The sequence below is a fragment of the Otolemur garnettii genome, unplaced genomic scaffold, assembly GCF_000181295.1.
Source record: "Otolemur garnettii isolate 467f Iridium unplaced genomic scaffold, OtoGar3 scaffold00048, whole genome shotgun sequence".
Taxonomy (NCBI): domain Eukaryota; kingdom Metazoa; phylum Chordata; class Mammalia; order Primates; family Galagidae; genus Otolemur; species Otolemur garnettii.
The window spans coordinates 8,907,978-8,919,833 of record NW_003852443.1 but is presented as its reverse complement, the minus strand read 5'-3'; the positions used below and the strand labels follow the sequence as shown (position 1 = coordinate 8,919,833).

The following is an 11,856-nucleotide window of genomic DNA, read 5'->3' as shown; positions in this document are numbered from 1 at the left end:
TTTTTTTTTTTTAACTCTATGGCATGCCTACCAAAGACAGTATTATAAGATAATTCCAACCATAGACAAGGTTTGGTTGGCACCCTTCTTTCTATCTAATCTTTTTTAAAATTTATTTTGTAAAGCTTTTTTGAGGTATTATTGAAATATAGTAAACTATATATATTTAAAGTGTATGATATGGTGAGTTCTGACATAAGCATACACTCTGCTTATGAAACCATCACCCCAGTCAAAATAATGAATATATTCATCACCCTCAAAATGTCCTCCATGAGGGCACTATGGTTGGTCTGTGATAGCTTTGCAAGTAATTTTGACTCTCATGCCCACTGTGTGATATTAGGCAAATAAATTAACCTGTTTAAGCCTCCTTTTCTTTATCTGTGGGAATATTTATTCCACACGACTATAGTGAAAATAAATGAGATCCTATAGGGAAATTACTTGGTATTTTTCTGGATATGCAGGAGGCAATTAACAAGTATTGGTCACTCATGCTTCATTGATATAATGAGATGGTTACTGAAAGGTAGGACCCAACTCTGAATTTATAACTTTTTATTTATTATTATTATTAACAATTTTGTGGCTGAATTGGTCATTTTGCCTTTTTTCTTGTAGCATATCAAGTGGTCTTCATGACAGTTCACTAGAAAAAAAAAGCTACGTTGCATATTTTAATTGGTTTTTAAACATTTAACCTAAAAGAGGAAAATTGAGCTTCTAGGTTATTATTTAATGTGGGAAATATGTGCTTCCTTTGGGAGTTGGACTCTTTTACTCCACAGTGAAGTCTAAGTAGCACTGATTTGCTGTGTTGTTTCCCAATACAGGCAGCTGCTAGAGAAGAAATCCTCGCAAATGGAGGGAGCCTGTCACATCACCATGGAGGTATTCTTTTCATCAGTAGAATTCTAATATTCTTTCTTTTAAAAATATTTGGTTCAATAACATGCTGAAGGAGTCACGATGTGAATAATTCGAGTGCACTTGGGATTTCTCAAAGACTTTGTCTCATAGAATAGCTGTCACTGAAGTGAGTAGGCAAGTTGTGGTAGTAACCATAAGAAGCTTACTTTGACAGGCCTTCCTAGGTATGGAACTTAGCCAGCCTTCTGAGTTCGCCAGGACTTCATGTTACCAGAGACTAGCCCAGCTTGCCTGGGAGGAGTTTGACCATTACAGCAAACGTTTTTAAAGGGGAAGAAAACCTTACATAATGCTTTTCAGCCACTATTGGAAGGTAGCTGGACAGTAGTATTGAAGAGCTATTTATTCTGCCTACCCAAAGTTCAGCAAGTTACGATAGGATTCGAAAAAATCTTTTTTTCAAGATTTTAATCCTGTTACTGCTTGATGGTCATTTTGGTGAGTATCAAGTTTTATCTGAGAATTTATCACATCACCAAATAAAAATTATTTGGATATATCTACTTTTGTAACGAGCAGGCTGTGAAAGTAACATTAAGTGATCTTTTTATTTATTTTTTGTTTTTATTTTTTTGAGACAGAGTCTTATGCTGTTGCTCTGGGTAGAGTGCCATGGCATCACAGCTCACAACAACCTCCAACTCTTGGGCTTAAGCAATTTTCTTGCTTCAGCCTCTCAGGTAGCTCGGACTATAGGCTCCTGCCACAATGCTCAGCTGTTTTTTTGTTGCAGTTGTCATTGTTGCTTAGCTGGCCGGGGCTGGGTTCGAACCTTCTAGCCTCAGTGTATGTGGCTGACGCCATAACCACTGTGCTAAGGGTGCCAAGCTGACATGATCTTTTTAAAACTTAGACAGTGGTTCTTTTGTCACTAAAAATTTTTAATGTAATTTATAAGGTTATCTATTCTCTATAACAGAAATTTGTCCTTAATATATCTGTCCTTCAATATGCTTAGGGAAATAGAATGGTATAGACATTTTTTAGGAAGGAGCATGAAAATAAATGATCACCCTCCTGTGGCTTCTCTGGACTCCTCGTATCCTTCTTTTCCTATTTTATTTTCCTTCAGAGCATTTATCTAATATCTGTGTATTTGTACTTCTTAAGATTATCTCTTCCTACTAGAAAGTGAGAATCCATGAAGATGGGGGTTTTTGTTTTATTTGTGGTTGACCACTAGCATCTAGAACAATGATTCACCCCATTAGCCCTTCGTACATTTGTACAGAATGAATCAGAGAATTTTGGTGGAAGAAGTAGTGGTCTATAAAGTGTCTGTATCCATGTGACTTTCTTGTCACCAGACCTGGAAAAGATTGCTCATGTAGATGAATGAAATAGAAAGATATTTCCCAATATCATTGGAAGATCAATTTAATCTTTTGGTATCTCTTTACTTTTTTCTTAACCTATACAAATAAATTTTTAACTTAGTTGGCTGGTAAGCATTAAACTGAATTCTTTTTTCTATTTATTATTCTTTTCTTTGATGGACATTCTAAGGAATGTTAGAATGACAGAGATAAAGAAGGGGGGAAAATGGATATTTAGAATCCTCTTTAAATATCTAATCTTCTGATTAGTTTGAAAGTCTAAACTTCATTTTGGAAATTAAAACATGAGGTATTTCATGAAGCTACTTAGATTTTTGCCTCTTCCTTTTAAATGTTCAGAAAGGCAGTATACATGATTTTAATTAAATCTTTTATTCTATTTCAGGATGACTCTGTATTAATATATAAGGAACTTTTAAAAAATACATAATACGAAGTATTTTATGCTCTTTATTGTAAATTGATTGCATGGTGGGAAAGGAAGCAGAATAATTTAGCTGTAATTACCTGTTTGAACAAAACTTAAGATTTTTCCTTTGTAGCCAATAGTTTTGTCCTGTGGTACATGTCAGCAATTAACAGTGCCTCTCCTCCTTTAAAATCCGAAAATGTGGGTTCTGTGTTTATAATTGTAAATATGGGAGAGAGCTGATTCTACCAGAGGGTGATAATAGCTGGATCATGTGTATAAGGAGAAAATAAAGGTCATTTGGGTAATTAGTTATTAGATGAGCTGTATCCTTAATTTGGGGATGATATTCTCAGTTCACTCAAGCCAAGTGTCAGAAATTCTGTAGAAAAAAAAACTAAGAGTTTTTTCCTTAGTCAGTGACTCTTTACTTCTTTAGGATCTCTGAGGATATTCAGGTCCCTCCGGTAGTGTCTATTCGTGAGCTGCAGAGAGTGTAGTATGGGAGAACTGCTAATGTTTCTATTTCAGACATGCCCGGAAACTGAAAGCTCCCTGGTAGGCTTGAACAGAGCCTGCAGAAACATTTTTGAAATAATTATGTCTGTAAAGTTTTCATTACAGAAAAAAGGAAACACAGTAGAACCTCCATAGCTGACCACCTCCTTAAGTTCACCTAATTTTCATAGATTGGACATGCACCACATGTACGCAGCAGTACAGTAGGCCTGGTTCCTTTTGTTGACCACCACCATATGTTGACCAGTTTATTACAGTCCCTTGGGTGGTTCTATTGAATACAGAAATTTAGAATAAGAGAATTAAACAACTCTAGTACAGATTTATTTGAAACTGATTTTATTGTGAAAGCTTTTTGAAATTGATTTTATTTGTGAAAGCTAAGGTAATGGTCCCTCAAATTAATGAATACACAGAAATACAGGTTAAAAAAAAGTTGAAAAATGTAAACCTTAATCTCTAAGGAAATGATTATTCAGTTCTGGAGCACAAAGCAAATAATATAATTAGTTCCTTTAAATTTTTGATATAAAGTATGCTTAATGCCTTTTAATGTTGTATAATCTGTTTTCCTTATTGTAAATATTATTGACCTGCTAGACCATTAGGGTTTCAAAAAAATGACAGTTCTTTCCCTAAGGGCCTTATAGTTCAAAAGAATAAAATAAGGCATTTCAAAAGCTACTAATCAAAACTCCTAGGATTATATCACCACTTCAACAAAGGCAAAAGTCTACCCTTTTCTTTGAAAAGAACTCAAAAGGTGATTTAATAAATATGCAAATAGTATAGATGTTGAAACAATGGGGAGAAGGGAGATAGAATAATAAAGGAAAATAATTAACATTTATAAAGCTATAAATGTTCACTGGATTCTCTGCATAACTTACTCTCCTTTAATCATGCTTCAAATGGAGTGGAGTAGATATTATTTCTTTTAAGTGAAGACGCAGATTCTGAGTATGAAGTAATTAGCCCAGAAGATCAGCAATAATTGTTAGGGCCAGAATTTTAATTTGCTCTCATTTCTTCCTGACTCAGTATCCCTGTCTTCTGAATTAAAAGCCTAAAATATGTGAAATATGTAAAAGCTGAAAAGATTGAAATTGACAAGCTTTGAAAAGAGACACATAATTAATTTTAAGAATGGATATGAAAAGAAATGTTATACCTCACCTTTTTTATTTTAAAATTTAAAACTTGTTTTAATTTTGACATTGTCTAAAATTAATTACTTGCCCTGCATTAGATGAAACAAGTGAACAGAAAGAATCAAAATTTTTAATTTCCTGATCATAGATATTTTTTTCTCAATTCTTGCTCATGCTCATAAGTCACTTTTCTGTTTGTTTTTATTCTTCTGATTGTAGATTCGTAACATATAAAATAAAACAAATGCAAGTCAGGTCATGTTACAGTAAAACTACTAGTCTAATTTATGTGCATTTTCAGGTTCTAGGCTTTTATTTGTTGAAGAATGCAAGTTTAGTGAAACAATTTATTGCTAGAAATTATTGGTGTAAAGTTGAATATGGTTTAAGTGCCCATTAACTTATTGAGAGGTTACATTTCATTTAAATAGAAATCTTTTATTTCTGTCCTGTTTTTCATTTTAGTTTCTATGTGGTCAAAAATATGACTTTATGGAAACAAACTCTAAGCTACCTGGTTTCCTCTAATGCTTAGAAAAAGACACCAATTTAAGTCTGAATATGAAATACTTCAGGTATGCTGATGAAATGAAGATGTCTCCCCTTTCTAGTTATTCCTCTTCCAAACTGCTAAATGTTGGAGTGCGCAAGGACTCCGCCCATATCCCTTCATTCCTCTGCATTCACTCATTTCCTTATTGATTATCTCAGTTCCACAACTTAGAGACCACATATCTGCTGATGACTCCCGGGTACCAAAAGATAGCACCTCTCCTACCACCACCCTAGTTCAGATCACTGCCTTCTCCTTCAGTAGCCCCTGACTGGCCTGTATGCTTCCATTCTGCTCCTCTAATGTCATTTCTCTTGCTACCAGAGTAATCTCTTTAAAAATTCCTTGCATTCAAAATAAAATCCAAACTACTATCAGGACCTTTTAGGATATTATTGGTACATAGCATATCCATCTTTGTGTTCTTATGTCTGAGTACTTTTTTCTCTGTAAAGGCTTTGACCTTCTTGCTGTTCTCAAACATACCATTTCTTTTCCCAGTCAAAGCCTTTAGTATTTGTTCCTTCTTTTTCTAATGTTCTTTTTCTCATTCTTCTCCCCAAATATTTGTACAGCTCACTTTCATCGTTTAGATCTCTGATTCAGATGTCGCCTTCTTACTAGGTATCTTTCCTACTCTCTTGTGTGGTTTGTGTCTTTCCCATTTGAATTAAGTTCATTGAGGATATTGAGCTCATCTTGTTTGTCCCTAAATTTCCCAGTCCCTAGAACTGGCTGCTCTACATAGTTCTAAGGGTAGATACTCAGTGAATGGGTTAAGTGAGTGAAGAGGTGGGTGCCCACGTGCTCACAGAATTTGGGGCAGTTTTGCAAATTCTCATAAGCTCTGACTCTTTCATATTAGAATGAGAATGGCAATGGTCTTATTGCTAATTTAGCTCCAAATATTTAATAACCAGGTCTTATTTGAATATAGCGTCGATATTTAACTACAGAAAGGCTCAGTTTATTCCATGATATTTCTGGAAAAGTATATTAACAGAACCAATTATTTAGTGAAGAAGTAAGGTAAAATAATATACATTTCTTTGCAACTCTATATCACCAGCTACTTTAATACTCTTCCACAGATGTATTAAGTATGTAAGGTTCCATTCAAAGATTGTCTTAAATATAAATTTGAGGGGCTTTGGCATTAAATTTATATTCAACTCCTGCCTCTGTAATTAACTAGCTGTGTGACCTTTGGAAAATAATTTCTCTGACCTGCACCGTTCTCACCTGCAAAATAGAAATAATAGTACCTATCTCATAGATTTGTTGTGAGAGTTAACTGATATTTGTAAACCATCTAAATGCTTTGCATATTATAGGTGCTTAAAAATAGCAGTTTTTGAAATAATTTTAATAACAGCAATAGACATCACCACGTGGAGGTCAGGTTTATATTCTCAAATTCTTGACCTAACCTTTGAAAAAAGGGTTACAATTTATTTGAAGAAGATTCATATATTCAAGTCTATGGCTCAACAACGGTCTTAACACATTTTCATCTATGACTTGGTGTTGGTTGCGCTTATTTTCTTTTTTTGCAGTTGGTTGCCCTTTAAAGGAAGGTCTCTTACAATTTGTGTGAAAGAAAAATAAAATTCTTTCACATTATTGGCTGGGAAATTTGGTATAAAAATTATCTATATTCATAATAGCTTCTCTATTACTTTTTTAAAAACCATATTTTTACTTACTGAAACACTGGGTAAAATCAGGGTAGACAACTGTAGGTAAAATGAATTTAATTTGTTTGCACTTACACCAGTCAAACTGGTACTGATGTCATCATGATGCAGCCAAATACAACACACCTTTCTACACATATTAGAGTCATGAACACACTAGAGGGTGTAGTGAAACACAGAACAAAGAGGGGCCCAGGAGATCCATGAAGTGCATGCTAGCTAATACTCCACCTGGACAATTGAGAGTTTTAATAAGTAAAACCTCTCATTCCTCAGAGTACTAAAAATAGCTGTTATCATTTGACTGCTGAATCCCACTAATAGGTATTTACCCACAATAAAAAAGACCATAAGGACATTTGTATCCAAATGCCCAAAGCAGCACAGTTCACAGTAGCAAAGCTGTGGAAACCATCCAGGTGCCCCTCAGCACATGAATGGACTAACAAACAGTGTTAGGCAGGTGCATACCGTGGAATACTGTGCAGCCCCCAAAAGGATGGAGACATACTCTACATGCCCTGTAACCATCTGGAGGGATTTGGAGAGCCCTCTCCTAAGTATCACAAGATTAGAAAAACAGTCCTAACATGCACTCAATACCAGTCTGAAACCAGAAGACCAGCAGTCAGAGATCCTCATGAGAAAGTCCCAGTCAAATTCAAGAAGGGGGAAGAAGGGGCTCCGGAGCGTCCCACCCAACAGGCACAATCCTGGCTCCTTCCCTGGGTGTAGGACCACAACTCTGACTTTAACCTTTCATGTGTAAAGTACATAACCTAATGGTTTATTCCCTCATCTTAACTGGAAATAAAAATAAAAATATCCTTGCCTTTGAAGTATTCATTTGTGAGGAAAAAAAAAAAAAAGGTAAACTCTCCCAGTCCGAGAAAGTAGGATTAATCCTTCACATATTTTTGTACTTTTTACTTCCCATTCTCGAAGTTAGATTCTAAATCCTAAAGCTGTCGAAACCAGTATTATAACTACTTCTCTGTAGCCAAAGACGTCTTCTATCATGTTGTCCGTAGCAGCCAAGGTTATTGGAACCTTTGATTAGACTCCAGTCGTGCAGTGGGCACACTGAGAGCCAGACTAGAGGCAGAATACTTAGCTCTAAAATAAAAAAATCCTGCTGGAAGGGAAAGGGTTCAGCCATTGCTCACACTGAAACTGAGTAATACACCCATCCTCACACATCTTCAGGGTGCACGTTCATTGAGTAATTTAGAAATGAGTCCATGGTTTGTGGGGAGTTAAAATACTTAGTGGTTTGTTACAGTACATTATGGCTTTCTCCAGCAGCTTCCAAGGCACTGGCAAGAAAATTCTGCTGAAACTGCCAGCAGAACTGTAAAAGTTCCTCCACAGCTAAGGAAGGGATTGTTCCAGGCTGGGGTGCATCAGGTCTGACTGCTTCAGGAATGGTTGCTCCAAGACAAGTCCAGGTTTGATCACTTTAGGTCAGGTCGCTCCAGGTCAGGTTGCTGCACATTAGAAGTGTCCAGATGTTCATCAGGCACGCCTGGTATACGGGGAGTGAAGGCCTGAGTATTCTGTGGGTGCTGAGGCTTTCTGAGCTTGAGTGATAACTGTTGCTCTTCTTTAGCCAGTTGTTTTTCTGCCACCTCTTAGATTTCATTCTCTGGTTCTAGAACTATAGAACCAGGTCTTAACCTATTGTTGCTGAGGTTCAAGGTGTTGGAGAGTTCTTGGATCTGCTGGAGGCTGAGGTATTTCTGTCTCTGATATCTGTTGCTGAATATACACTGCTGAGTCATAGAGAACACAGTTCTGGTCTTCTGTTTCTTGACCTGGACCTTATCTTCCCTCGTCACTACACTCTTCTCTAAAAGTAGGTGGTTTTGGGTGGCGCCTGTGGCTCAGTGAGTAGGGCGCCGGCCCCATATGCCAAGGGTGGCAGGTTCAAACCCAGCCCTGTCCAAACTGCAACAACAACAAAAATAACCGGGCGTTGTGGTGGGCGCCTGTAGTCCCAGCTACTCGGGAGGCTAAGGCAGGAGAATCACCTAAGCCCAAGAGTTGGAGGTTGCTGTGGGCTGTGATGTCACAGCACTCTATTGAGGGTGACAAAGTGAGACTCTCTAAAAAAAAAAAAAAAAAAGAAGTAGGTAGTTTTACTTAGAGAGTACTAGAACAATCAGGGTGTCCTGAGTCAGCATATCCATGGAGGAAGGAAGAAGAGAGACAGTCTCTATGTGGGGCATCTCACTAGAAGACATGTGCAAAGATGGATAATTTTATTTTTCTTTCTTTTTTTTTTTTAAATTGAGACAGAGTCTCACTTTGTCACCTTCTGTAGAGTGCGGTGATGTCATAGCTCACAGCAACCTCAAACTCTTGGTTGCAGTGGATCTACACTCATGTTACTGAGAAAGAGGGAAAAACTTATGGAGCTGGACTATTTAAGGAGGGAAAAAAAGGCTAAAACTAAAGTATCTATGTAAAATCTCTAGATCCAAAAGCCAGGAAGAAGAGGGTCCCTCCACAACAGCAGGATGCAACCAGCTCAATCTAGCAAAATCAGCTTCTCTGTTTAAAATAAACTAAATTATAAATTTCAAACATCCAGTACTATGTAGTATAGTTTCATAAAGAAGAAACCATTTCAGTATAAATTTTAAATAATGTATTTAATTGCCCTGCTAAACTTATTCAGTATTAGAGCTTTTGAGAGATTATTTATGTATAGAAAAGATTTTCCTTAATTTCCTCTCTGAACTTAAAAGTTGACCTCATAAGTAGCATCTTTACTTACTGACCTTCAGGCAGTATTCTGACACTCTCAGTACCATTTTTTTAGTTCCAGAGCAGAAGGGCTGAGGGCTGGAAGAATATTGATGCAATTTCTCTTAGAGGGTTTGGCCTGTAATTGTGATTAATAACAGTTGCTTTCCCTATCTGGAAACAGACAGGCTGGTTTGTCTGCCTACAATCATGCTGTGATAAATGGAGCTATTTTAACTCTGGTTTTGTGTATCAAAGAAAACAGATGTAGTCTGGAACTGGAGGCTATAGGAAATATAAAGCCTACTTAACTTAATCTTCATAGTGCTTGTTTTTGTGACTGACGAGCTGGTCAGTTTAAATAGCAGAGTTTGTCAGCTATGTATTTAATTTCAATTTATGACTTAAGTTTTCAAGTTGTTCATTTCCTAAAATTATACCCAAGTTCCTGTCAAAGAGTAAAAAAACCTTGCTTAAATAAATAATAACCAGCTTTAGTTCAAATATTGGTTATCTTTACCTAACCCAAAGGATTTCCCATTACAATCATGAGGCAGTTGCTCTTAGCTTTTTTGGTGGTCTTCACAACTCAGGTCTGTTAGAACTCAGGTCAGTTAGAAATGTTAAGAGTAAAAGGTGGTCTTTTGGTGGTCTTCACAACTCAGGTCTGTTAGAACTCAGGTCAGTTAGAAATGTTAAGAGTAAAAGGAGACTACTTGGAAGAAGCTGAGCAGAAGATCAGCTTTGGGGCCATTTGTTGACCTGTAGTGTGAATTAAAAAGCATACAGATTGGAAAGGAAGACATAAAACTGTCCTTATTTGTAGATGACATGAGTATGTAGAAAATCCCAAAGAATTTATAAAAACAGTAAACAAGACAGCAAGATCACACGTGAGAATCAATTGCATTTCTATATAATAACAGTAAATATATAGAGACCAAAACTTCAAGGAAAATGCAAAAGTCATTAATATATATAATAGGATCTGTATCCTGAAAATTAAAGAATGCTGATGGAAGGAATCAAAGAAGACTTAAGTGAAGAGACATTCATGGGTTGGTAGAAAACTACCAATGTAGTAAAGATAACAGTTCTTGCTAAAGCCATCTATGTATTTAATGCATTTTTTATCAAAATATCAGCAAGACCTTTATAGATATAGAAAACATTCTAAAATGCATATGTCAAGGCAGTGGAACTAGAGAGCTAAGACTATTTTGAAGAAAAGAAGAAGAAACTGAGAGCAATCCAGTTTACTATGTCCCTGACTTCAAGACTTGTGATAGAGTTACCGTAATCAAGATGGTGTGGTATTTGAGGAAGGCATGGAGACCAGCGGAACAGGAAAGAGAAGCCAGAAACAGACCCACACCACTATGTCCAATGATATTCACAAAGTACAAAAGCAGTCCAATTGAGGAAGCATATCTTTTTCAAAAAATTATGCTGGAGAAATTGAATATCCATTGACAAAAAAAAAAAAAAAAGTTGACCCCCAACTTCACACTTCTATAAAACTATAAAACTTTTAGGAAAAAATGTAGGAAAAAATCTTCAGGTCTTAGACCAGACACTAAAAGTATAATTCATAGAAGAAAAAATTGGTAAGCTGGATTTCATCAAAGTTGAAAACTTTTACTCTGGGAAATACTCCATTCAGAGGATTCAAAGGTAGGTTACAGAATGGAAGAAAATGAGTGCAAACCACATATCCAATAAAAGACATATTATATATAAAGAACTATTAAAGCTCAATAGTGAAAAGAAAGCAGTTTAATTAGATAATGGACAAAAGACGGGAAGAAAAATTTGAAGAAAATACAGATAGCAAATAATCACATGAGAAGATGTTCAGCATCATTTACCATTAAGGAAATGCAAAGTAAAACCACAAGAGAGATCACTACACACTTCTCAGGCTGACTAAAATAAGAGTTAGGGACAATATCAAGTTCTGGCAAGGATGTGGAAAAGCTGAATGCCTCTTACATTGCTGGTGGGGGTGTAAAGAGGTATAGGCATTTTGGAAAATACACTCAACCGAGCAAATGCATGCTTGAGCATTTGTACCAGAGAAATGAAAATGTATACTTACATAACAACGTGTATGTGAATTTTCATCACAGCCGCACACTGGAAACAATGTAGATGTCCTTCAGTTGGCGAATGGCTAAACAAACTGATAGATCCTTTCCATGGAATAGTAGTCAGCAGTAAAAAGAAACAAACTCTGGATACATGTAACAACCTGGATGACTCTTCAGGGAATTCTGTTTGGGTGAATAAAAGTCAATCCCAGAAAGTTACATTCTGTATAATTCTATTTCTGTAACATTTGGAAATGATGGAGTTATAAAAGTAAAGAACAGATGAATGGTTTTGAGGAATTGGGGCAGAGAGGGTATGCTAGAGTATGAACAGCCAAGGCTGGGATGCTTGTGTGGTGGAACTGTTCTGTATCTTGACTGTGTCACTGTCAATATCCTGTCCTTTTGATAGCCATCAA

General features: G+C 36.3%; 1 protein-coding gene across 1 annotated transcript in view; it reads left to right on the top strand.

Annotated features, from left to right (window-relative positions):
• The window catches only part of AGPS (alkylglycerone phosphate synthase), a 119,114-nt gene that overhangs the window by 100,276 nt on the left and 6,982 nt on the right, over positions 1-11,856 (top strand). The window contains exon 19 of the mRNA XM_012806180.2: positions 837-894. Coding sequence (XP_012661634.1) covers positions 837-894 — 58 coding nt within the window. The remainder of the gene's footprint in view (positions 1-836; positions 895-11,856) is intronic.